The 27946-nt window shown below is 41.6% G+C and overlaps 1 protein-coding gene across 3 annotated transcripts in view; it reads right to left on the bottom strand.

Moving 5' to 3' along the window:
• Nucleotides 1-27946, bottom strand: part of LOC147023575 (uncharacterized protein KIAA1755-like) — a 121181-nt gene that overhangs the window by 81926 nt on the left and 11309 nt on the right. For 2 of the 3 annotated variants that reach the window (XM_085889084.1, XM_085889082.1), the window contains exon 2: nucleotides 8993-9190. In XM_085889084.1, coding sequence (XP_085745210.1) covers nucleotides 8993-9190 — 198 coding nt within the window. Of the gene's footprint in view, nucleotides 1-2851; nucleotides 2964-8992; nucleotides 9191-27946 lie in introns of those variants that run through there. The other variant, XM_085889083.1, reaches the window with a different exon arrangement.

Here is a 27946-nt window from a genome sequence, read left to right as displayed (position 1 = left end):
CCACCCCTCAACTGTCTTTTTTTGTTTTTCCTCCTTACTCCCACACATCTGTTGCTCTCTCTCCCTCCCGCAATGTATGGAAACGTTTGGTGAGGTGTCGCTCTCCCCACCTCCCCCCTCCACCCCATTCTTAGCTCCACCTTCTTCATCCTCTCTGCCTCCCCTCCCCCTTCTCGACCTACACCTGCCTCCTCTCCCAATCTCTCTCTCTCTCTCCCTCCCGCTTCCCGCTCCCCCCCCCTCCCGCCCCTGCTCCACACTCTTATTGCCCCAGTCAGTGAAGCGACAGGTTGTATTTGCTTGCAAATAAATATAAACTACAAATGTTTGCTCAAACCTCATTGAAGTATAATATTGAGGAGTAGTTGCTTTTGTACATACACCTTCATAAAAGTAAAGCAATTAAGGAATACTAGTGCATTATTAGTCTGTTCATTCTCCTTCTTCCCTCCAGGGCTTCAAGATGACTGTCCTCCTCAGATCATCGCCCATTTATATTCATAATCATTTCTACAATCATTAAGACTCCCCAAGACCACCCCTTCCTTTCCAAATTATCCCACCTCCCTCCCCCTCCACCCACTTTTGTTTTTAGTTCCATTGCTCTTTCACCCTTTGGTTTCCCTTCCTGTTGCTTCAGTCCCCTTCTTGCTGCATTTGAGCTTTTATCCAGCATGTTCACCTCTTATGTCATCCTCCAGTCCCCCCTTACTCTCTCATTCTTCCCCTTGTCCAATCTTCATACAAGTGTCCCTCTACCCCGCTGTTGATCCGTTTCCCCACTTTTCACTCGTATTCTAGGTGTGGGTACGTGTATAATGTATATGTATGGTTTTTTGCATGTCAGCGAGTCCACACACAGACCAACTTTAATACAGCACCTATGGGTGGCCTACTTTAATATTGAGCCCCATGTGGCATGAGGAAAAGTTCAACAGAGTTCGCTGATGTATTTATATACAATTTAACCAAAATTTGATTTTACACGTTGAATGTGGATGATATCAAAGTTCTCTGCACCTGTTCCTGAGAGCGTTCGCCTACATCACCCATATTTTGAGGTATGCTGCAAGGCCTACAGTCTCGACCAACGAGCCCAACTTCCAGCACGGTTTGACAAAGTGGTTTCACTTCACAATAACATTTTATGTTTATTTTAAATGTGTATTTAGTCCAAATTCTAAACGATTAATCCTGTTTCTTTTTTTATAATTTGTGTCGTCTTTACCCCATGTCTGTCTGTGTATCTGTGTGTTGTCAAGAACTATACTTTCATTTCTACTCTTAGAGATTTGTCTGTGTGTGACAGGTACCCTGCGAGATCACAATTTCATGAAAAATAAAGGTAAGACAGGTTAACATTTACTCTATATGAAGTATGGACCATAAACAAATCATTTATGATATATACTGTAGTGTAGAGGGATGTGGAAATTCTTTGGATGGCTTATCAGCCTCACACATTCCCGAAGGAATACAAAAAGCCATTTTAAAGTACTGTGAGTCAGTGAGTAAGTCCGGACTAGTTCTCAGATCTGCTGCATTCTATATATACACCTATGGGAATGAGGCTCATAATAGAGCTGAACAAACAGTAGAGGTCTACAAGTCAATTATAGGTTGGGAGGGGGGGGTTGTAGAGGAATAGGCAGACAAGGGACATTCAGACAAATAAAATAAGAGTAAACAAAGCTAAAGGAAGAGGGGACAGAGTAAGCGAGAATGCAAAAGAAGATAGGAATGAAGGACAATTTGAGATAGCAATGGGCTGGTCTTGAAGGACTGGTGGAAAAAAATCAAAAATTATAAAATAACAAATTCAAGGAAGCGATTTCATAGGTGAAAAAGAAAATATTAGAGATGAGCAAGTCATCTGGTGTTTGAAAGGTAGCAAGGAATGAGTAAGTATTTCACTGTCAATCTATACAATTCCACACACCCTTCTTTGTACAGCATGCCAGAGGACACGGGATTCAAATCTGTGACATCTGGCTTTGTGGCAAAGTTTGACTTTTTTTTTTCGAAGCAAACTAACAGCAAAGTTGAAGGGGTAGTCGGTCAGATTTTCATCTGGTGGAATTAACTGCTGCCATTTGAACCAACAAGCTCACACAACCGTACCAAGCCATGGAACATCTGGTAGCTTTATACATCGCAAAGCACGTCTATTTGAGATAATTTCACCAAATTATATCCCTGTCAGTACTGACATCAATCAACCTCACTGTACTATAGCTGCTGCTCCGGTTTCCCTAGAGAAATAACTGTGCCGTCACCGAACCTAAAGTAAAAAAAAAAACACCCAAGAATAAATACGCTTCAGTGTACACTTGCAGTACTGTTGACATAAATTTCCAATATCAGCACCAAGATCTCTGCTTGAGACTTCCAAGTATTTCTTTTTTTCTAAATATTTTGAATAATTACTGAAAAAAGAGGAAAGGGGATTGGGTAAATCATGGATAATGGAAAAGGAGGAAGAAAGCAATTGGGAAGATGAGGTAAATGGATGGTCAGTAAGAGCATAAGGGGGATGATAATAATATGGTTACCATAGGAAAATTTTATTGCTCTTGAAAATGTACTATGTTTACCCAGAAGAGCAAAGATAATCATCGAGACATCCCTTCAATATCCTTTCCTTCTGCTCTTTCAATTAGCCTTTCATCAAAACTATTCACTGATCCAACCATAACAGCAGCAAAACATCTCCAGAGCAAAATTCAAGGGATTCAAATTTAAAAACTGTTATTGGAGTTCTTTGTAAAGATGTTCTTCAAAAATATAATCAGCACATTTTTTGAATCATTGTGAAAATAAAACAGCCCTTTTCATCATTTTTTCACCGTACTCTGACAAAGATGGCCGAAAACAGCAACCTGCAGCAAGTAACATTGGTCTTGGATTTTGGGAGTTTCAGCAGAAAAGGGTGATGAGCAGACCACATCTACCCTGCAAAAAAACTGTGGGGGACAGAACAAGGAAAGGGTAGAGGGTGCAAGACAAGAAAGGAGGCAGTAAAAGACAGAGGCCACAGACCTGTCCACAAAGCGAGCAACAGGCCCAGAGACTTGGCTTAATAATTGGAGATTCCAATGATTTTGAGGGCCTTAGTTTCTACGGTATCAAGTGCAAGGTGTAAGGCAGGGGTGCCAGCCCAAAGTGGAGAGTAGTACTCCATCGAGATACAGATAAAGGCTTTGTAAGTTGATCTTCTTCTTTCGTATGCAGCACAAGGCTGTGAGTAGTATCATTGGCTGGGGGCATGGCTTCTTTGATGGTTGATCTTGTTTCAATAATGAGAGAAGATCTGAAATATGACAGATACTACAGCAGAGGGTGGAGTCATCAGCAGAGATAAGCAGGATTTTCCAGGAAAAAATAAAATAAAATAAAAATATCACAAAGATTGTTGATGAGGATGCGGAACACGAGTGGGCCCAATACACTGTCTTGGGGGTACTCCAGCCTCCACAGGGAGATGAGATGAGAGGATCCTGTTGAGAGTAACATGGTGACTACAACAGTAGAGGAAGTCAGTGATCCATGAGAGGAGGTGGCCTTGCATGCCACAGACAGTGTTTGAAGAGCAAGGCAGGATGCCAGACTGTCAAATGCTTGACATATGGCCACATCTCATGTCTGAGATTGACGGCCTCCAACCATTGTTGGAAGAGCAGAAGCAGCATGTCCAAGGCAGAGTGAAGGTTTGAATCTGAAATGATGGTCTAAGATCTGGCCGTTGGAGAAAAGGAAGGATTTTATGTCAACCACGACGATAGATTCCAGGACTTATATTTGGAAGTGCAGTGGCTCATTAATTTCTCTTTACTCATTAATTCATTTAAATATATATATTTTGCGAATATTTGAAATAAAGCAAACACGTGAACTCGAGTAGCCAATCAGATGCATCCTTCCAGAGAGCCAATCACCACAGGGGATGATGGAAGACCAGTGAGTGCAAACGATAGCTTGTCATCAGGACACATTAGAAGCTCGCACGTAAAAACTTCCAAGCATTATCTCATCCTTATTCATGAGTCACTCAACACGTCATTAATGAAGTGATTTTAACAATCACCACACTTATCATTCCTGTTCTTGCATGAGGTGCAGTCATGTGGTAATATTTTACTCTTTATGATCATCTTTATCCATCCCATGGGAAAGCAGCAAGATAACATAATGGCTATAAAGGTACACGATATTGATGATAGCCTCAATTTCCATCATGTACTTGGAGGTGTGGCAATGGACTCTCACGTGATTTGGCAGCCCGAGAAAAAGGTGGACTACCTGTTCGAGCATCATAACCTGTCAGACCACTTGGTTGCTTTCTTCATCTTTTTCATTGCGCATTTTGTTTTCTCTTCATCATAAATACATGGAGTTTTGAATGCTGATGTCCCATGATGTGTATGGGCTTGCATCACAAATCAAGTTCATGTCAAGCAGTGTTGGCCTATATATTATGGTCTTTACAGAGTCGTGGTTTCTCATAAATTGCCTTCCCAGGGGACCATCTACCCAATTTAAGATCAGAATCAAATCGTTTTTTTTTTTTTGTATATAGTCGAGGCTCGTGGAAGAGCGTGGACGAGTACACTGAACGGATCAGAACGAAACAGGACAAAAGTAACGGTAGAGGGGGGGTGGGGTGGGGGTAAACACCAACAGCAGAGTTGAAGGTTTCACACTTTCTATCCAAGGGGAGGCTATGTCTGGCCTTGAACAATACGAAACAAACAGCACAAACAACAAACGAATTAACATGAAATATTGCAAGAGATACAAGCAACACCTAGACGAACATTCACACCGATTTGGACCCGAGAAATAATGTGGACAGACTGCGAAGGCCAATGAGTGAGTTGCATTACATCCCCATCAGAGCTCAACAGAGTTCCACACATCTGCCCAAAGATCTTTTGTCTTGTCCCTATGTTTTTGTATGCGACGACACTGTCAGGGTTTCTCTACAACCTACCTCCTTACCAAGGCCCCTTCCGAATCATTACCAGGAAGGACAAATACTTCATCCTTGATTTTAATGGGAAGTCTGAAACTGTCAGTTTAGACAGATTCAAGGCTGCCTTCATGGATAACTAGAACAGGCACTCAGTAGAGCACATACCTTCGCCAACGCTACATCCCCCCCCCCCCAGAAACCGTTGATTGTGAGGGTATTTAATCCCATACCACATCTGCCATCTAATCTGTGTTATCATGGCTTAACAACATTAAATTTCCTGCTGTTTGACACCGATTCATGTACATTGTACAATTTCTGTATGAACTCCCTGACCTTTTTGGGTGTTGGCGTCAAGTCAATCTGATGACAATTGGTCACATTTTCAGAAATAAATTCAGTGACACCCCCCCCCCCCAAATGCTTTAAACTCACCAATAAAGTCACTGTCAAATATTACACATCACAGGATAGGGAATTGAATTCTAAACATTTTGAATCTACTTACATGCAAATTGTATAAGAATTGACCGCGTTATGATAATAAAGGTCGTTGACCCCCCTGACCTTTGACCCAAACTGCTAACAAAGGTAATGACGTCATTGTGTCATATTGTATATCACAAGATTGGGCATTGAATTCACAACATTTTGGCATTGGTTGCATGCAAATTGGATAAAAATCGACCGCACTATGGCAAAATGACGATTTTGACCTTTTCATGACCTTGACCTTGACCTTTGTACTCTTAATTTTGTAATTGGTATTAGAGTGTGGGGAACAGAACCATCAACATTTTGCTGTTGGTTTCATGCAAATCGGATAAGAATTGACCGTGTTATGACTAAAACCACACATTTTGCAATGTCGTGACCCCCCCCCTGACCTTTGACTCCCAACCGCTAATAAGGGTTATTACGTCATTGTGTCATGTCACATATCACAAGATGGGGCATTGAATTCTGAACATTTTGGCATTAGTTGCATGCAAATTGGATACAAATTGACCGCGCTATGGTAAAAAGACGATTTTGACCTATTCATGACCTTGACCTTTGACCCGATCGCTCCCAAAATCTAATCAAATGGTCCTCGGATAATAACCAATCATCCCACCAAATTTGCTGCGATTCAGTTCAATACTTTTGGAGTTATGCAAATAACAAACAAACAAACAAACACATATTCACAAATAAATAAATACACAGCGATCAAAACATAACCTTCGCAACAAAGTTTGCGAAGGTAAAGAATCTGATGCCCCTCATCCTACTACTACAGCAGACCAAACTCCAGCTACATTGACTCCAACTGTTCCTGTAAGCCGACAGACAAAAGCACCGAGTTCAGCCCCATCGACATCTGCATCAGCCCCTTTGCCAGAAAACTACATCAGACGTGAGAAAAACTCGTTCTGGCAGATGTCCATTGGCCTAAGAATGTCCATTGGCCTAAGAGATTTGTGTAAGTATTCAATTCGGGCTGACATCTGTCTACATCTACATCATTATCGATCGTCTCTCTTTGGACATCGATCGAGGGGAGAGCTGGAGTAGTGGCTCAATGATTTTGCTTTACTCATTAATTCATTTATTATTTTGCGAATATTTCTCATAAAGCAAACACGTGAACTCTAGTTGCCAATCAATTGCATCCTTCCAGAGAGCCAATCACCACAAGGGGATACTGGAAGGCCCGTGCAAATGAGAGCTCGTCATCAGGACATGTTAGAAGCTCACGGTCCTTTATTTACAAGCATTTTCTCATCCTTATTCACGAGTCACTCAACACGTCATTATTTAAGTGATTATATTTTTCTTTGACATTACCAAGACTATTGAGCGAAGTGGATTTCGTTTGTTTGGCTAAAACAGCCACGACTACAATGAACGAGTTTCTTCTGCTTGCCATATTCAACGCCATTTTAAAGTTGCAGCAGATCAACACTAATAAATCCTTCCTTCTTCACCAACCACTGGACAGACAAAGGAGTTATCAGCCGGAGTTAATTTACAACACGTCATTGCATTATAAATGTGAGTGAGATTTCTTTTGTTCTGGTTTAAGAATCATCATCATAACCAGCATACTGAAAGGAATAATCATCAGAGAAGTAAGCAATGAGCCTGTAATTCAGAGGAGCTGTTTTTACACCATGTTTGTGTATTGCAGGGATGTTGGCTGACTTTCAAATAGTGGAAAGGTGACCAAGAGCAAATTATGTGGTGAATGTGAGAGGAGAAAAAGGATGTGCAAGTGTGGCAGAGTATATTTTTAGGATGTGGGCCAGTTGCAGAATAAGAGTTGGAGGCTACCAGAAACTTCTCCACTCTCTCAGTTGAGAAATCCAGTGACTTCTATTGGACTATAAGAGACTATATACTATACTATCCAGTGACTATAAGAGAGATAGGCTAATGGAAATAGCAGGGTAAAATTGACTGTCGAGTCATGGGGCAACATTTTGGCACAACCAGCAAGGGAATAACGAATGGAAAAGGAATATGGAGAGAATGGGAAGAAAACTGAAACCAGCAAGGAAGAGAATTGGATTAGGAAGGATTACTGGGGGTAATAAACATCATGGGTCAGGCGAGAAGGTAGGGTATGTACGGGGAACAATGGGTTGGGTACGCAGGATTTGGAAGTAATCACCGTACTAAGGCATTCGGCAGCTCTCTCACAAGCAGAGTTGGCTGCAGTGTCATTTGAAGTGAGGGAAAGTATGGAGAGGGAGCACACATCAGAGACAGACTTGATGAGGTGCCAGTAAGTGTTGAGGAAGGAGATGAGTTTTAAACTTCAGCCTTGATGTTGGTTAGATGTTGCTTTCTGTTTGTTTTTTCCAATTTATCCCAAAGTAAGATTAATACTCATCTAATTTCAGAAATCTATTATAGAACAGGACAGAGCATTTAAAAATGCAAAGACTTTCTGGATATTGTCAAATCTGGATATTGTTCAAATCTGGATATAACTGTTCAAATCTGGATATTGTCTCACTGACCACTTCCACACATCAAGGCGAGTTGGTATGACCCCCTAAAAAATTAAAAACACGTTCTTAAAATTCAGTATATATATTTTAAATGCAAAAAGTATACCCATATTAAATTGCTGTGCAAAGCTGCATATATCCAGCATGATCCCCCCCCCCTTTTCCATCTCTTTCTGCTGCTCTTTTTGTTACGTCCTGATCGAATCAGTTCTGTGTTATAGCTGTGCTACAGCTCAACGAGCCTCGACACAGCATACAAAAAAGTGCCTTACAATGAACTACATAAATAATTTAAATGTGAACAAATACACAATTGGGAATAGGTGTGGCTAACTTGGACACAATCCATAATGAAGGTACAAAAATCGACTTTTGGTGGGATGAGACAAAATATTATGGATAAATTGGTCAACTTTGTCAAATTGTGCCCAAGAGCATCCAGACATACTAGTCGAGCCAGTTGGCCTTGCAGCACACTTCGAACAGCGAGCTCGACTCACCAGCTCAAAAGGTGACAAAGGCTGCATGTCGAGCATGCTACGAATGTTATCTCATACACAATATACTGTGGCTGTGGATGCTGCATAGAATCTGTGCATCCTTAACTTGCCATGGTTAAATTGGACAGCTTTGTTCCAATTTCATTCTTTTGAATTGTCCAGTATTGCCGTGGTATATCGATAAAGTCAAGTCTGAGAAAGAACTATCAATATTGAAGAGTATCTATTTGCGGATTACGATAGTCTCTCCCATCCCTTCAGGATCAGGTGAGGCCAATAACTATATGGCAATAAAAGTTGGTATTTGTGTATTTTGTAAAAAGGCATACTTGTTGGAATTAATCTTTCAATAGAATATAGCTGTCATTGAACAATAAATATGGACTACTCACCGACATGCATTACCTTGGTTTCTGTTTTTATTTCTAAATAACTGATGGTCGCAGATATGAGGCAAAAAAGCAAAAAGGTAAAACGTAGTTTTTAAGATTTAAGGTAAACAAGCAAGCACACACACTCACACAGGCGGCTTGCTGAACACACTGCAGCAGATGCTTGGCTGGGATGAGGAAGCTAACAAGGTACTGCAGGCCGTCGGCAGCAAAGTCTCGTTCCCACACAGCTAACACCTGGCTCAGGACTGTGGGTGCTGTCAGCTCAAATGGGGGGTAAAGGCATGACAGCACTGACTGCACCGAGGCATCCAGTGAACCCCAGTCCTGCAAACAAGATGAATAAAAATACATACATGTACATTTATTCACTAAAATAAAATGAAATACATTAGCAAATGAAAGGATTTTTTTTTCAATACCAAAACATTCAGAAAAAAATAATCTAAAGACAGCGGTAGACACAATAATTATCACCACGGTTCTAAACTTGTAGGCTCTCATGAGTATAATTACAAAAGTCAAGTCAGTTACCTACAAACAAATCTTGCAGCACAATCGAATCAATAAAAAAAACTTTCAATCCCTGTTGTGAATAGATAGATGGACATGTGCAGCTTGTGAACGTTTTCCTCATTCTTCTTTGAGAAGGTATCATTGAAGTTGCATCATCTTCCATGAAGCTTTTAAAATAATGCTAGCCATTCGGTTGATTTGCAAAGTGCCATGTAAGTGATTTTCTTGATTGGCATCATTTAAACATTCTTTTCCACAAACGTTCAAGTTAATTTTGAGTCACAGAAGAATGAGCTTCAAAAAGCTACTTTAGCATTACAAAAAAAAACAAAAGAAAAGAAAGGCAAACAAAAGACCACCCAGGAATGGAGTAAGGAGTATCCCCATGTACACTTGAATTAACTCCAACCAAAAGTTATTTATTCTGTTCTGCCAAGTACCAATGTCTCTGCAGTTACAGAAAGATTAATGAACACAGAACGAGATCGTCCAGCAGACTAAGGAAGTTGCGATAATGATTCTTCCAGTCCCTCCCCTGCCTCAGCTGTCGCCGCTCTACTGTTTCGGGCACAGGAAATACCATGCATAGCCCAATTCACATCCAGGGCCTTCATGAAAGGCATGTTATGACTGCAAAGCTATAACTATAAATTGAACGTTCATAGCATCTTCCACTTCGACCCAGACGCAACATTGAAACTTTTGCGCAAAGAGGCACGTATAGCAGCATTTAGGACAAATGGTGTGCTTGCATCACCCAGAAAGAAAAAAAACAACAACAAAAAACAACAACCTCTTGATAATCGCATAGACAACGATAAATCGTTCCTCTCAACATTCAACTTGTGAATCAAAGCTCAAAAGTTTGATCCCTGCGAGTTGAGTCCATCATGAAACAAAAATCATCCTTGTCAAATGTATTATCAACAGGTATCACACTGCCTGCCAGAATTTAGAAATGACCATTCATTTTTGACACAATTGGCAAAAGCACACGATTCACCTCGGAGCTGAACACAACACTCCAGTGTTCAACTCTCACACAGTTCTACATTATACATAGACTGACATTTACCAGGAATGAAAATGAAAAAATAAAATAAAATAAAGATGTCAAAGAAACTTAACCTTCAAAAATACTAATTGAAGAATGGCTTTTTGACAACAAGCCATCATAATGAAGCACACTAGTGGACACTCCCGCCATCTTGGGAGTACCTTTTTCAGTTTATTAGAGCTCGGGGCAGAGTATGTACATGCACCAGAGTAAGGTTAAAGTACGTGCGCATCTGCTGGCCTTGGGTGGCCACTTTAGGTGAGTGTTGAGCTTTAAACCAGAGTAACCAGGTTTTGAACCTCTATTATTAGGCCCAAGAACTGTTCAATGTCAATTTTGGAGTTTCGGTGACATCCACGTTTGGTCCATTATAGCAAGGAGACATGCACAAAGAAATATCTCTCCGAGAAGTTCTCACATGATGAAGTAATTCGAAGATTTTTAGATCACAGTCATCACATCTCACTTTCCTGACAATATATTCTGAGAAGGCATTCAAGAGCAGGGGGCACACGTTCCACTAAAAAAATCCATTCGAGTGAAACTCTCAAAATCCAGTGTGAATGCTCACCTCCACTCATTCGTTCCTCTTTTCTTTTTTTTTGTTCCACAGCTGTGGAACCAACTTCCACATTCTCTTCAATATCATTCCTCCCTACAGGTCTTCAAGAGAACTTCACCACAATCCCAGATCATGCACCATCCAAAACCATGATCTTTTCTACTCTCATCAACCCTTCCCAAACCCACCTCTTTCCCAATTCCCAGTTTTTCCTTCCTGAGACTTTGCTTCTGTATCAATGTTGTCCACCCCGTGTGTTATCCCCGAGCCATCGTTCTTCCCAAAATACCTTAATTGTCCAAGTCTCCCTTCAATGTTGTCCTCTCATTCCTGCTGTTGGTGTCCCCCCTCTCTTGCTACTGTTACTTTTGTTGGGTTACATCCTGATCCATTCTATGTTCTAGGTCCTCCACAAGCCAAGACTTTATATCCAAAAAAAAAAGTCAACCTTTGCAAAGTTGAACCTGAGTGCACCTCGATTCTCCATGGAAGTTTTATCGTCATTCAAAACAAATCTACATACTGAAACTTCATGACATTGGATGCAAGCCAGTGGCAAGTTTCCTACTTTCAGTTTAATCTCATTTAAAACCTATGCATTTGGAAGCAAAACGAGAGTTAACAACAAAGTTACAAACTATGGCTTTCAAGGCCGATGTTTTGCACGTGCTATCATGCGAGCATACTCACTACCTCTGCTTTTACAGAAAGTCAAGACGATAGGAGATACGTACTCCAAATATTTTAAAACAACTGAAAACCCAACTGGTAAACCATTACTTTTCACAATTAAGTGGCAAAAAGAATTGCTTTGGCAATGTTTTCAGCTGTTAACGAACAACAATGACAATGACATTATTTCAAGCTGTTCAAACCAATCAGTCAACTGTGTGGAGGAACCAGAGCAGTGCCGCACTATATTCATTCATCAAAAGACCATACGGCGCACAGCCAACACTAATGCTCCTTGTGGTGTCACGATTCATGGAGTAAGTGATAAATCCAACAATACAAGCATACCACACAATATGTTGCTTGCAAGGACATCACTTCAATGGGGGTGTTTGAGAACTGGAAAACCCTGGATCAAACATCATAACACGAGTTGAATGGTCATCTTTAACCACAAATGAAGAGGAAAAAGCTATTTCTCTTTCTCACCGATTACCTTCGACGTTCAGAAAGGTTATTTCCTCCAACCCGGCACGGTTATCAAAAAAATACTTGCAGTTCAAGGTAAGCAGGGGTTGTAACCAGCGAGCTGCGCTTATGCATGCTCCAAGCCGTGAAGAAAAGGAAGCACGGAGCAGAGTTAAAGTGCTTGACAATTGTTAGGCTGCTATAGCGAGGATATCCCACCCCAAGGTGATAATGTCACACCCACGTGCCACCACACTGAGCACAATCGTACCAAAAGTAGCTGCAAATCCTTCACTCCGCATCACTCGCCACCATATACTTCATTCTTTCCAAGGATCCTTGTGCAACCACAACTGACATTTTCATCCAACCTCTTAGCATTTCTCTTCCATGGTATTTGTTACTTTCAGGATCATCATCTCCATTGGGACAAAGACAATTCTCGTCACTGCAGAAGCATACATACATAGTCTTGCTGAAACAAGAAAATATCAAATTAGCACATCAAAGTTCAATGTGCAAAACAAAACTGATGCCTCATTACTGAAACTGTGATCAAACAAATTTAAACAAAATATTCAAACCTCAGAGTAGAAAGTTTTCTTCAACTTTAATGAAAGAATACTAACAATTGGTCGGGCATGAAGCCAACCCAACTTTATCATGCACTTTTAACGATAATCCTGCCTCCAAATATTCAACAAGCCAAACAAAATATCTTTATTCTCTTGAATGCAGCACCTGTAAAGAACACAATTACCGTAATTGTTATATATGAAAACCTCAGGCTGTTGGACCTTGTGTTGCCAAAAGGCTCTTTTGAAGCAAAAAGAAGAAACATATCAAAGGAGGGAAAGAATCTGAATTCATACACAATGGCCAAGTTAGGCTGCCACCAGACTGCTAATCTGAGGTCATTCACTGGCCTTCAGAGCAACTCTTTGAAGTGAATCGTCACTGATGTCCACAGCAGGTCACGGCAGCAAAAAAGCGGCAGAACACCACAGTGAGCCGTTTCATCTGAAACACTGAAATATATTGTACAAACTTTAAAAAGCACCACACCACACATAAAAGTTATGGTGGTAGATTAAAAAAACAACAAAACAAATTAAACCCAGAAAAGGCATGAGTGGAAGAGTTTTCAATTCACTCTAATGAGGAAGTGTGAATAGAAAGGGCTAGGTGAATATCTTTTTCGTTATGAATATTCTTTGGCTGCAGAGTGCATGCATCCACATATTTACCTCCACCACTGAAGGTGGACGAAGGTTATGTTTTTCACCTCTGTCTGTTTGTGGGCAGGATATCTCAAAAAGTTATGAACAGATTCTGACAAAACTTGGTGGATGAGTGAAGTCGTCGGTGACAAGAACAAGCCGATTCAGTTTTGGTTGAGGTTTCATTGCAGATCTGGCCCATCAGTAGGATACAAAACGTAAACTGTTCAACCTGGCAAAGGTATGTGCTCTACCGAGTGCAATTCTAGCTTATGTCTGTCTTAATCTCCATCCCTGCATATGTCCTTTTGATGCAACACATGCAATAATCACATGGTGTTCTCTCAATATTGAGTTTTTTCCTTTTTCACAGTCGAGAAACATGTCACAGATACGTCATACTTGTACTGCCTGTGCTGATATGTCCAATACATTTCAGGGGTATTATCTATAGACACGGTCCTTTGCAAGTCATCACCAAATAAATTTTCATCATTTAATCAATCTCATTTGTTCAATGAAAAACATCCAATCACAATAATATACACACTGCCACACTAAAACCATACAACTAAAGGCAAATTCATGAGCATGAAACAAAGCAAGAATATTTTGGTTGCGAGAACAGCAAATATCAGATCAGACCTTTCATAACAGAGAATCCAAATGTGAGGATATTTCCTCCAAAGGAACCACTCTTTATTCACTGGCAAGTGGTTGTAAACAGCATGAAAAGCCATCTTGTAAGTTATTTATGCAACTCGGAATATTATGCACCACCAGAAACCCGAACGAGGAAAAGGGCCGGAGCTCAAAAGTGGCTTTACAAGCAAGCCGTGCTTTGGGTGATGACAGAAAGACTTATTGGGCCCAACCTCAGGTATCTTGAGCTACAAAGGCATGGCTGATTACAAGCAAGGAGGGGAAATAAGAATCGCTAATGCCGAACAAACCCAATCCTTGCCTTTGCAACAACAGTGTCAATCGCAAGAAACAAAACACAAAATGTATGTATGTATGGTCGTATATGGATTTAGAATGGCAGGGTGCAAACTCTTTGACCGAATGAAAGATTAACAGAGCAGAAAAGCCAAACTGGATCTCCAGCTGCAGTGAAGTGGCCTGATAGTCCATGAGCTAGACCAGATAATGGTACCACCTGGGGTGGCAAATTCTCACGATGAATTTTTGAAAGTCCTATATCCATAGATGCGAAAAAAACATCTTTGAAAGCAATCCGGGACTCACAGCTTCGTGGTAGTGATCACCTCTTACAGACGGACACCCGAGTCCAATCTGAGGGACCAGATTTTGGGGTAGGGGAAATATATAGTTGAATAACTTTGCAAGCAATGGTCACATAGTGACATATGACAGCCCAAAATGTTGGTAATCTGATCCTCTATACGTTGGTATCTGTTATATGCTAATGCGTTATGTAGGTCACCAGAGGTCAAAAGGTCACGAAATTTGACCCCCGCCTAAAAACTCACTGCACATCATACGAATGGGACTTTTTTTTAAACCTAAATGGGTTCACATGGAAGACAAGTAGTACCCAAGTCGATTATAAGTCTAACAAAGTGGACTTTATTATTCTTTAAGCTGTGGTACAGAACGGTTTTGACGCATTTTTTAAATTGACCTTTTTTCTGCTAAAAACATGCAAAATTGTATGAAGTTGGACTGCTTGAAATTAGTTAGCATGTTTTGACAAATAACCACTCCAAATGCTAATGGCCATGTCCTACATGTATTCAGGGGTTGGTTAAGCTACATTTCAATGCAATTAGGTCACCAGGTTAGGCATATTTCACACAATGTGCACTCTACTTAGTGTGATAGGAAAGCGCTTTCAGGATGCATGCATAAGAGATCTTTCCATAGAATGAGGAGTGATTGCTGAAGGTTCTGTTTTAAGTGTGCTTGGTGGTCGAAGGTACAATCGTGCAGTTAGATTCCACAAACTACTATATGAGGCTCTGCAACGGCTTGCATGGAAGGAGTTTGATGGATGGATGGATTCCAAAGAAATTTGCCCCGAGAATACAGAGATGATCAACGAGTGTTCACAAGACATATGCCAGGAGACCTTCACTGAAACACTTCGCAATCCAGTGTTCATATCATTGGCAGATCATTTCCAGCAGTACCAGAATCATCTTCGCCAACGTCAACATGGCTCAGAGAATCCATTTGTCAGGATCCTTGTGGATCAAGTTACAGAAGAAACAGTGAACAAAGACACCCAAACCCAAGAGGAATCAAAGGTTTCAGTGTGAAGCCTGGAGCGATCAGCAGACATTATCTTATTGCGGAATACAGGAGCTCATTCCTCTGATTACTACGAGACGCAATGGTAACTGGTAGCTCATCCTTCAGGCACCCTGATCTAAGTCAATGAAGGATCAACAGAGATGAGAAAGACGTGGTGGCAATGGTGGAAAAGCTTGATTCCAACTGGACAAACCCATTCGTCTCCCCTCAGATCTCAGCAGTTTCTCAACTGGCATAGCTGCACCTAGAGACATAGCAACAGATCTACTGGAGGCAAGGAAGAAGGGCAGCACTGCCTATAAACTGTTCTGGGAAGAAAGGTTGGGAAAAGAGGCCAACAAGGGATTCTTTGAACCCTTACAGAAGCAAGGATTAAAGACAATGAGTGACATGAAGGTGAAGAAGACATATCAAACAAAGGGACGCCAGGTGATAACGAAGGCAGATAGAAACCTTTTTGCTAAAAATGATCCTGATTGGCCAAACAAGAAAGCTGCACATGAAGGATGTGCTCTCCCATCGCCTTGGACCCACACCATGGGCTTTAGCTAATGCAGAAGGAACCACGAGGAAGACAAGCAAGGCAGCTCTGGCTAAACGGCTCAAAAAAAAAAAAGACTCATCATCAGTACAATCTATACCAGACTACTCAGCTTGTATAATAGATGGGATGGCACTGGTACAGAAACTAATGGTGGATTCAAACCACATGTCTTTTGCTGAAGTCTCCAAAGCCATCCTTTCAGCAACCTTGCGAGAAGCAACAGCCAGTGGGTGCATTGACATGGTATTTGATGTCTATCAAGACGAGTCTATAAAATAATGCAGAGAGAGTCAACAGAGGATCTCAGAGTGGGATATCATTCAGGACCCTTACACCTGGACATAGAGTACAGCAGTGGAAGAATTTCCTCCTGAACCCAGAGAACAAAACCCACCTGATTGAATTCCTTGTGATTGAATGGAGTGAAGATGAACAGAGAAGCAGACTGTCTGGGAAACAGTTCTTTGTTGCCATGGGAGAGACTTGCAGGAGACTAACGGTGGAGTCAGTCAGCAATGTTGTCGCTCTCAAGTGGAGCAAAGAAAAGGCAAACACCAGACTCTTCCTTCATGCGAAGCACTGTGCTGGGTCTGGCTTTACTGCACTTGTGATTGTGTCTGAAGATATGGATATCTTCAGTATTGGCATGGCATTTTCATCATAGCTACCATGCTCACTTTACATGAAGGGTAGAACCAAAACACGCTCTGAATACGTTGATGACAAGAAAGTTGCCAACATGCTGGGCCTGGAAAAATGTGCAGGGCTTTTGTGACTGCATGCGTTTACAGGCGATGATACCGTGAGAGGAAAGGTTTCAGCACTTAAGAGGTTATTGATCAGCAACAAACACAGGAACACATTGAAGTGCCGAGGGACAACCTGGGAAGTCTCACCACAGCTTGTCAAAGCATTAATCACTTACATGCAGTCTATACCACGCAAGGACAGTTACTGAGAATGTCAATGAATTGCAATTCAACCTGTTCTGTGCAAAGAAAGGGGAGGTTGAATCTTGGCAGCTTCCTCCTTGTGCCTCTTCACTGCAAAAACCACTGCAAGAAGGATAATTATCAATGTGCTGTCTGGAAAAGGAGCATGTAGGTCATGGTTGGAAGAAGGATGTGGACTTGGTTATTGACTGGGGGATGCCCCACCTGCCCATGAGACAGTGATAGAATTGATTGCATATAACTGTCGAATGGAGTGCTAAGAGGAGAGCTGTACCTGCCTACAGAATAACATGAAGTGTACATACCTTTGCAAATTTCAAACATGTAGCAATCAGCAAGTTGATGAAGAGGACAAGGTAGAATTTGAAGCGACTGATGATGATGACGATTAATCAACTCTGTACTCGTAGCAGGCCCAATGTAACTGTTGAATGGAGTGCTCCTCCCTTCAAAGATGTGATCATCCTTGTTTTGGCATACATGATCAAGACCTAAGTTTCCAACATTAAACAACTTTTTGAGGTTTTTTTTTTTTTGTATACCTTGTTGAGGCTCGTATGAGAGCGAGCACACAACACACAGCGAGGGGGGCATGAGACAAGAAAGGCAGGAGTGGGAAGGACAAAACAGTGGGGAACAGAGACATTAGGAGATCTGGGGAAGGGGAGGGGTGGGGTGGTGAACATGGGGTATACAAGATGTATATCACAGGGACTTTCAGGAAGGAAAGCAGGGAATTTGAAGGAGGTAGGTTTGGGGTGGATGAAAGGGGATAGAAAAGATCGAGGATTTGGATGGGGGACGATATGAGGTGGTGGTGAACAGCTGTTTTGAAGGCCTGGAGGGAAGAATGGGATTGAACAGAGTGAGGGAGTTTATTCCAAAGGTGGGGAAAAATAATGAAAGAGTGAAGGTGAGCAGTAATTTGTGATTTTGGTAGTTTTACCAGAAGGGTGGTGTTGGCGGACCTTGAGCGCCCTGCGGAAATATGGGGAGGACATATCGTAGACAGAGTAGGGGGACGAGACCGGAGAGGAGACGGTAGAGACAGAAAGACCACCGACCTGCCTGCGGTGAGAGAGTGAGAGGCCCATAGACTCAGCCTCATCGCGGGCGATGACAATATTCTGAAATGCCTTGGTTTCCACAGCGTGAAGCCGAGAACGGTGGGAGGCAGGAGCACCAGCCCAGAGGGGAGAGCAGTACTCCATCAGGCTGCGAACGAAAGCTTTGGATGTGGTCAGGAGCTCAGGTGGGCCGAGGAAGGACTTTGCACAATGGAGGATTCCCAGTCGTCGACTGGCTTTGGAGGCCAGGTTGGAAATGTGGCTTTCCCAGGAAAGATCATGGCAGATAGTGAGACCCAGAAGCTTGAAAGAAAGGACTTCTTCCAGAGGATTGTTGAGAATGTAGATGGGGGTTCCAAATGGTCATTTCAGAAAGACAAAGTGAGAGTGTGAGATTTGTCCGAATTGAAAGACATGTTCCAGGTGTTGGACCAGTTTGTGATTTTATCCAGATCTGCAGTGAGCGAAGAAGCTGCTGCTTGCCGGTCTGAGGGATGACAGATGGTACGGCAGAGGGTGGAGTCATCAGCAAAGAGACAAAGAGGATTTTCCAGAGAGTCGGAAAGATCATTGATGAAAACCAGAAAAAGAACAGGACCCAGAACGCTGCCTTGAGGAACTCCAGCCTGGACAGGAAGTGGGGATGAAAGAACTCCATTTAGGGCCACATGTTGACTGCGACAGGAGAGGAAGTCTGCGAGCCATAAGTGGAGATGGCCTTGGATGCCATTGGAAGAGAGTTTGTTGAGCAGGGCAGGGTGCCAGACCGTGTCAAAAGCACGTGGTATGTCTTGGGATATGGCTCTAATTTCATGTCCAGCATTGAGGACCCCCATCCATTGTTGGGAGAGCAGAAGCAGCATATCCAGGGTAGAGTGACCTGGTCTGAAACCAAATTGACGATCGGAAATCAGGCCATTGGAGAAGAGGAAGGATTTAATGTCTGAAGCGATGATTCATTCCATAACCTTGCTGATGATTGGGAGAAGGCTGATTGGTCTGTAGTTGCAGGGATCTGTTTTTGCACCATTTTTATGCAGGGCAGTAATGTTTACTGATTTCCAAGCAGATGGCAGATGACCTTGAGCAAATGAGAGGGTTAATGGAACAGACAGAGGGTGAGCAAGAGCAGAGGAGCAGGTTTTTAGGACACGTGGGCTGACGCCGTTTGGACCGGTTGCAGAATCCGAGTCGAGGTTTGACAGCAAGCTCTCCACTTCGTCAGAAGAAAATGACAGAGACCAGGGACAGTTGGGTGCGACTGGGTAAGGTGAGTACAGAAAGCGATGGGTTTCGGACACAATATTTCGATGCAAACACCGAGTTTAGGCATTCAGCCTTTTCACGTGCGGTATCAGAAGTGCGGCCATTTGAGGGAAGGGAGGGGATGGAGGAGGAACATACATCAGAAACAGATACGATTAGACACCACCAGGATTTTGGAGGAGGGAGAGAGGTTTGAGAGTTCAGACTTGAGCTTAGAAAGATGTTGTTTCCTGGCTCTCCTGAGGGTAGATACACACTTGTTCCGAGCTTTATGGAAGGAATTGAGATTACCCTCAATTGGGTTTGCTTTCCATGAGGCAAAGGCAAGTTGTTTCAGGACAACTGCCTCGCCACAAGCTTCAGTGAACCAAGGGCAGAAGGAAGGGTAGGGCAACTAAAAATGAGAGGGGATAAATCTGTGCATGAGGGAGCAAGTTTCTTTGAAAGAATTCCCAGGATGAGTTGATGTTGGAGAAAGTAGTCATGGAAAACCAGTCTGGAAGTGTGATGGCTGTTTGGAGAGCCTGCCAGTTAGCTTGAGTGAAATGCCAGACTCAACGGTGCTGAGGTGGTTCTCTGATAACAGCCAGAGATGTCCACTTTGACAAGCATGTAGTCAGAAGAACTGATTGGAACGGAGGAAGAACAGCAGGTATTATCAGGGAAAAATTGTCAAAACCAGATCCAGAAGAGATAAAGCACCATTGGTTGACATACGGGTCGGGAAATTGACCGATTGAGTCAGTCGCAGAAAGCTTTTGCTGAGGTGCCATGACAGGTGACAGAGGTACCCACACCGAGCCAACTGGCATGATGACAATTGAAGTCGCCACATACGAGGAAGAGAGTTCGGATGAGAAGATAGAAGTTGGTCCCTGTTTTCGGATAGTGAGGTGTAAATGGAGTTATCACTGTTTGGTGGATCATACAGTACACGTATAAACTTGAGATGGGAGCGGAGGGAAAGCCGTAGCCAGAGGTATTCCTGGGGGTGTGGGGGAGTGAGGGTAGTGAATGGGGAGTGAGGAATAGAGTCTTTGATGAAGAGAGCAACTCCTCCACCAGGACAAGTCTCAGGTCTGTCATACTGGAGGAGGGAGTAACCAGGGAGAGAAACATGGGAATCAGATGTCTTGAGGGAGGAAAGTTTCTGTTAGGCAGATGTCTGGTTTGTAAGTGGCAACCTGTATGGAAAGATCTGTAAGGTTTGAGTGAAGGCCCTGGATATTTGAGGTCCACACTGTTAATGAAGAGGGAGGGGAGGAGGCTTTGGGTTCAGGGGATGGGAGGGGAGGGGGAGTTAAGGAGAGTTGTTGAAAGAGTGTGGGGGATTGCAGAATAGCTCGGGGAGAGTGCCGGATAAGGAGGAGAAAAGACTCTGTGCTGCTGGGGGAGAGGGGGGCAAGAGAGGGGGCAGAAGGCAGTTGAGTATTTGAGGAGGTGGAGTGATGAGATGGAGGTGAGAGGACAAGGGAAGGAGGCAGCTTTGTGAATGTGAGAGTGGGGCAACTTTGAGAAGGATGAGTGAGGGGGTGAATGGTGGGAGAATGGTGAGTGGGGAGAGTTGAGGGAGAAAGGTGAGGGGGGAGTTTTTGAGAAAGGTGAGAGGGAGGCTTGGAGGGAGAAGAGTGTGATGGTTGTTTTGAGAGGGAGGGGTGAGAGGGGTGAGTTGGCATTGAAGTTGGAAAGAAAGAATGGTTGATGGAAAGCGAACATTCATAGCAAACTGGTGTTTTTAAAATGTTTTGGTTGGAGATGCGATTAAAGACATTTATTGATGGATGCAATAAAGGCGACTTAAGAGAATGGAGAGAAGAAACAATGTAACAGTTGGATTTTTTAGGCAAGGTATGAGGGAAAGGTCGAATTGAGAGGAGTCTGTTGAAATAGTAGAAGAGTAGTGCATTATGATGCAGTAATGAGAACCAAACGTGCAAAAGAGGAAGATGAAGCATTATAAGAGATCGTTTTTATTATTAATATCACTATTATTTTTTGAGAGAGTTTTTATCAGAATAGATCATGGAAGGGTTGTGGAAAAAAAATCGTGAGGTGAATGGTGAATTTGGATTGGTAAACGTAGAGGGTGGAAACAGATCGCGTGGTTACGGGAGAAGCACGTGAGGTGGATAGTCAAAAGTGAATTGATTTATTTTAAATAAGGATTGCGTAACATTCGGAAAAGGGAAGGTTGAAGTAAAATTGTGGAGGTGTGTGGTGAATTTAGAATGGAAACGCAGAGTGAAGCTGCTGGGTTGATGAAAAGTATCAGGAAGAGTCGAGAGACACGTGGTTATCGGAGGTGTATGGAAAGAAAGGATATAAGGAAGATTATTATTTTTTGAAGAAGGAGAAGGAGGAGGAGTGGGACTCGTCGATATGCAAGGAGAAGGGTAGTTTTTTTTTTTCATTCTTTTGAGTTTAAGACAAGAAAGTGTTTAGTTGGGAGCGATAGGGGTCGTTGGGAAGTGTGGAATATAGGAATTGAAGGTAATATAAGAGGGAGAGAATACAAATTAAAATGATCGTACACCTGGAGGGGAAGGATGAGTAGGCCCTCAAGGAACCCCATAAGACAAGGTCGACAAAAACTCACAAAATAGCATGATTTTTGGAACAAAAATGAACTAGGAACACGTAGAAACATGAAGGTGAGAAAATAAACAGTTAAAACGGGACAGATAACGACCGGGAACCTAACGTTGAGAAAGTCAGCAAAGACCCCTGAGAGACCTGCCGTTGCTGCAAACCCAGAACCGGAAGTGGTCTTATTGTACATTAATACTCATTCACCAATATTTTAATTGCATTTTCTGTGATTGAGGTTTGCATTTTCAATTTGACCTCACTTTGACCTCGGGTGACCTAATTACATTGAAATGTAGCTTAACCAACCCCTGAATACATGTAGGACATGGCCATTAGCATTTGGAGTGGTTATTTGTCAAAACATGCTAACTAATTTCAAGCAGTCCAACTTCACACAATTTTTCATGTTTTTAGCAGAAAAAAGGCCATTTTAAAAAATGTATCAAAATCTTTCTGTACCACAGCTTGAAGAATAATAAAGTCCACTTTGTTAGACTTATAATCGACTTGGGTACTTCTTGTCTTCCGTGTGAACCGATTAAGAAAGTCCCATTGGTATGATATCTGTAGTGAGTTTAACAGGTCGTCAGATTTTTAGGCAGGGGTCAAATTTTGTGACCTTTTGACCTCTGGTGACCTACATAATTAATGCATTTGCATATAACAGATACCAACATAGAGAAGATCAGATTACCAACATTTTGAGTGATCATATGTCACTATATGACCATTGTTGCAAACTTATTCAACTTTATATTTCCCCACTCCAAAATCTGGTCACTCAGATTGGACTTAGGTGTCCATCTGTAAGAGGTGATTACTAGCACAAAGCTGTGAGTCCTGGATTGCTTTCAAAGCTTTTTTTTCATCTATGGATACAAGACTTTCAAAAAAGCATTGTGAGAATTTGCCACCCCAGATGGTACCAATTGATGAAATTTTGGGGTCTGGCTCATGGACTATGAGGGCAGCCTCACAACAGCAATGGCAATACAACCACATGCCCTAAAATGGGTGTCTTTTTTGTCACAATAAGGTTAGAGTTCAAGTTAATCAGCTTTGCAGAAACAATATTTCATCTTATCTAAAAAAAAACATTACACTCCACTTCCATGACAAATAATTAAAAGCAACAAATTAACGCTTTGTTTAAGATGAATCATGGCGCGGACAGTCATGGAAGACCAAATTTCCATGACTAGTAATACAAGTGTTTTATGTAAAAATGACATTGGATTTTTCAACATCACTTGGACATAAATTTCAGAAAAAATTCAATCGGCCAAGCTATTGCGTTTGTTGATGGAACAAATCAATATAGATGAATGTTTGGAATTGATTCGGGAACAGACATAAACAAAATACAACTGAAGCATAAATACCTATTTTGGAGCCCAAAAATTCCATAATATGGGAGTTGGACCAGTCATTTGCAATCACATGCATATGACACCATGCTTTGTGTTTGGCGCTTCTTGCATGACTTTATATTTTTGGATACCAAGTTGAGGCTCGTGTAAGAGCTAAGACTTGCAAGTGCACTTTCCACCAATTTCCCAATATTGAATGCCTTCTCACAGATCTTGCATCTGGCCTTGTGAACAGACTCCTTCACAAGCCAATCCCGGTAGTCGACGTTATTCAACCGTGAGAATTTAAAATAGCAAAGCTTTGACATTCATCAAATTTCCTTTCTTTTTGTTTACAATCAGTAGTGAGCATGCTAACTAAGGATGAACACTCTCTGATTAATTGGGACTTTCCATAAAAAACAGTTACAAAATTTATGCACGACGAGTGAGAAACTATTTCAGCTTAGCTTTGGTAAATCCCTGGAGGAGGTTAAAATTGGAAATGTTCTCTTTAAGAGACAGGTAGAATTAACAATTCTGACCAGGGGGGCAAGGCAGATTATTTCTATTCAAGCAATTTTCTCAATTTTCCAGGAGTATCAAAGACTTGGACAAATTTTCCAGGACATGAAAAATTCTTTGTAATTTCTTCAGGACTTTCAAGAACTGTGCAAACCATGTGAAATGCATACTACCACCAGACTTTGTGCCATAATGGATAGAACGTCTGCTCTGAAGGCCCTGTCACCTTGACGATTTAGCCAGCGTATGCCTGACGTATGAAATATTTGGCTAAAACGCTGGCACACGTCAAATATGTTATGGGTAAGTTTGTATACGTAAAGAGCACGCTGGCATACGTCGTAGTACATCGAGGTGTTAGACAAATTTTCCATGCTTGAAATTTTCCGACGTATGCCAGCATACGACTCACACATTCCGCACAATGCTGGCCATAACTTGTAGGCACATTACGTGATCATTGACACACGTTGCTTGTAAGTTACTCATAAGTCGAAACACGTCGAGGTAATGTTTAGCGTACCCGAAACATTTCTAACCTATGAGTAACATGTTGTAGGCACGTTACGCGATAGTTGACACACGTCGACACACGTTACTTGTACGTTACTAATAAGTCGAAACACATCAAGGTAATGGTTAGAGTCAGTGTTCCAGACAGTCAGTCTATTAATATAATTAATAGGCTGCCGCTCAACGATTTAAATCATAACCGCACGAGAAATCGAAGTGTCAACATCACAGTCATACCGAAGAAAAAAAACAAAAAAAAAAACAGGGAGTCTGGAACACTGACGCTAACCATTACCTCGACATGTTTCGACTAATGAGTAACGTACAATTAATGTGTGTCGACGTGTGTGAACGATCGCGTAACGTGCCCACAACTTATGGCCAGCGTATGCGGAACGTGTGTCAAATGCCGAGTACGTCGAGAAATTAACATGCTGAAAATTTCTCGACGTAATCGGCGTATGACGACGTATGCCAGCATGCTTCAGCGTGCTCTTAACATATACAAAACTTACCCATAACGTATTCAACGTGTGCCAGCTTGGTTCAGCAAATTTTTCATACATCGGCATACGCTGGCTAAAACGTCAAGGTGTGACAGCGGCTTCACACTTCGATGTTTAGTGCGGTTATGATTTGAATCGTCGAGCCGCAGCCTATGAATAGCCTATGCCACGTGATCGTCGGCGATACGCTGCCGCGCTATGCACAAGTTAGACTATCGTTGGGCATAGGTTGTGAACTCCGACAACACGCTCAGCATTCGTTGGTATAATTTATCTATATGTGATTGAAACGTTCTGTGTACGTTACTAATACGTTATGCATATGTCCAACACGTTATTATACGCCCAAAACTTTAAAAAAACAACAACAATAGTTCAGCATACGCCAGCGTTTTACATACATTTTGATACCTTGCCATACGCTGGCTAAAACGTCAAGGTGTGACAGCCCCTTGAGTCTGGATAGTTGGCGTTTTGAATCTGACCCTAACAGAGTCGTAACAAAGACTTTGAAAATGGGACATAGTGCTTCGTTGATGCCCAGCATTTAAAGGATAGAGCACAGACAAACCCCATGGGTTGGCATCCATGGGGAGGTGGACATTTCTCTTCAACTCCCCACTGAGTGTGAAGAGAAAAGGTACGTCAAAGATGGTATCGCCGGGACCCGGATTCCCCGGGAAGATTCCCCGGGGTGCCTGGCTTCATCCCCTAAAAGGACATATGTGATCTAGATCACTTCCTCCAAGCCATAGGTCAGTCAAGTCCATTATATTCTCATGCATTTGGCTGCATGACTTGTGTTGCTGCTTTTCCATGAGCCTTAGATAGTATGAAGACTAAATATTGGAGGGCCATTCTTAAGGCCTTATCTGTGTACCAAACAGGTTGCTCAAGTGCGACGTTGATAACATTTGAAGAGAGGAGGGAGACCAAGCCAAAGCATTAGTAATTCAGAAAAGGAACATAAAATAGAACAAAAGAGAGGAAGGATGGTGTGAAGGGAAGTGAAGGAGGAAAGATAAGGGTATAAAGAGAGGAAGGATGGTGTGAAGGGAAGTGAAGGAGGAAAGAGAAGGGTGGAAAAAAAAATTCCATATTTTCATGTAAAACAAATAGATTTGCTTCTTCAACCCCTAAAAGGACATAAGTGATCTTTACAGACTTCAGGGGCATTTTATGTCCCGTTGGAAAAATTCTCTCTCCTCTCATCTCACGTTACAGTCTGGGAAAGACTACAAGGTTAGGAACTAAAAGCAACCTCATTTTGTGAACAATACTGTCAATATTGTTTATTCAGCATGCAGCAAAATCACAATCAGGTTATTTAATTCATAGGTATTGATGCACAAAATCATGTTCTTTAATACATAGTATTGAGACAAAAAGTCCATGGATAAAAATTCCCACATTTTGCTGGCACTATACCACTAACAAAGCCCATCAGGTAAAAAACAAACCAACACGTCATCATGTGCTTCTCAAAACCATGGTGTTTCGGACTCAGTAAGTAAAGCCAAATGTACGACTTAGCTCTGATTTTGGAAGCAGGCATATTTTGTCAGTTTTGCCTTCGTACAATTAACATTTACATTTGCCAGCCAACAGCACAGGCACATCCAGAAAGTTTGCTGGCAAATGAGCATAGACCACAGGGAACAAGTTTATTTAGCCAAATGCACAACGTTCCAAATGCATTTGAAAAAAGTAGATGGAAAATAATGATCAAGAAGCGATTTTACAAGATATTCTTTGCATAAAGGAAAGCAAATTGTATTCAAAACAGATAATGCTTCCCTTAGGTCAATCAATTTTCATCTTTATATAATCCACAAAAGCATTCTAACTGACAGCCTTTCCATTTGTCAATCTGTCCTCCAAATGTATCTTTCTTTTCACCATACAAACCTACACAGGAAACACTGTGTACTTTAACTTGCTGCATGTGCAGCTCATTTGAGAACACTGCTTTTGCTTGTGTCACACAAAGCGGCATTATAAGTCAAATCCATCAAGTACCTACCCTTCAAATGCCACGACAGGAAAACTATTTTCAGGTTGTGCATTGAAAAGGACTTGCACAATGGAAACATTTATGTATGTTAAAGCAAAACTTAAAATTGCTTTCTTCATCTTCCAATTTTTTTAGTGTCGGTCCAACTAATCCAATTGGCTTGATCAAATTCATCTGCATGTTTCCAGGGACAGCAGAGAACTACCCAGAAACTTTTGATTTGTCTGCTGTATTAACTTGATATGGTTGACATACTGGTGTTCAAATTAACCCGTCTGAGTGCCCACACAGCAGGAGACGGAGTTTTGCAATTGTAAGCGTGTCTAGGCCATAACATTTTTACCATTTGTCATCACATTTTAAACAAACCTTTATTATGAGAATATGAAGGCAAATTAATAATTGAGTCAAAAGGTCAAAAGGCAAAGTCACAGTCAGTACAAATAACCCTTTATTAGTCCAACCTCCGCAGCACACTACGAGACGGCCGGTTTTGTTTTTAAATTGCTTCTGTATTTCTTTATTTTGCCCTCTTGCATGTTGAAATGCTTTCTCGTTTACCATTTGAGCTTTTGTAATAAAATTTAAAACAAACATTTATCATAAGAAGATGGACAAAAGTAATAAATAAAATTTCCTTTTTTTTAAGCTCTTGCTTTCGTCAAGTTTAAGTTGAATACAAAGCGGATGCAGATGGGTTTTACATTTTAGGATGCTTTCTCATTGTTAAGTTTTAAATGGACAAAACTACAAAAAAAAAAAAAACTCAGACATGAACTGCCTTTTGATAATGATAAATTGAACTACACTTTCTTTAAATAATCCAAAATCTGATTCAAAGGAAATCCATTTCCAGATAAGAAAAAGTAAAGAAAGAGGGGCCAGACAATTGGGGACTTTAGAAATGACGAAATCTTCACCAGAATACTTGGCACACATGCAAAGAACCCCTTTGCAGCAATGTTGATCAGGCTATGCTAACGTA

The sequence above is a fragment of the Eptatretus burgeri genome, chromosome 7, assembly GCF_056783735.1.
Source record: "Eptatretus burgeri isolate ZD-2024b chromosome 7, Ebu_testis_v1, whole genome shotgun sequence".
NCBI lineage: Eukaryota > Metazoa > Chordata > Myxini > Myxiniformes > Myxinidae > Eptatretus > Eptatretus burgeri.
Note: the sequence above shows the minus strand (reverse complement) of the source record. Positions and strands in the feature narration are given on the sequence as shown.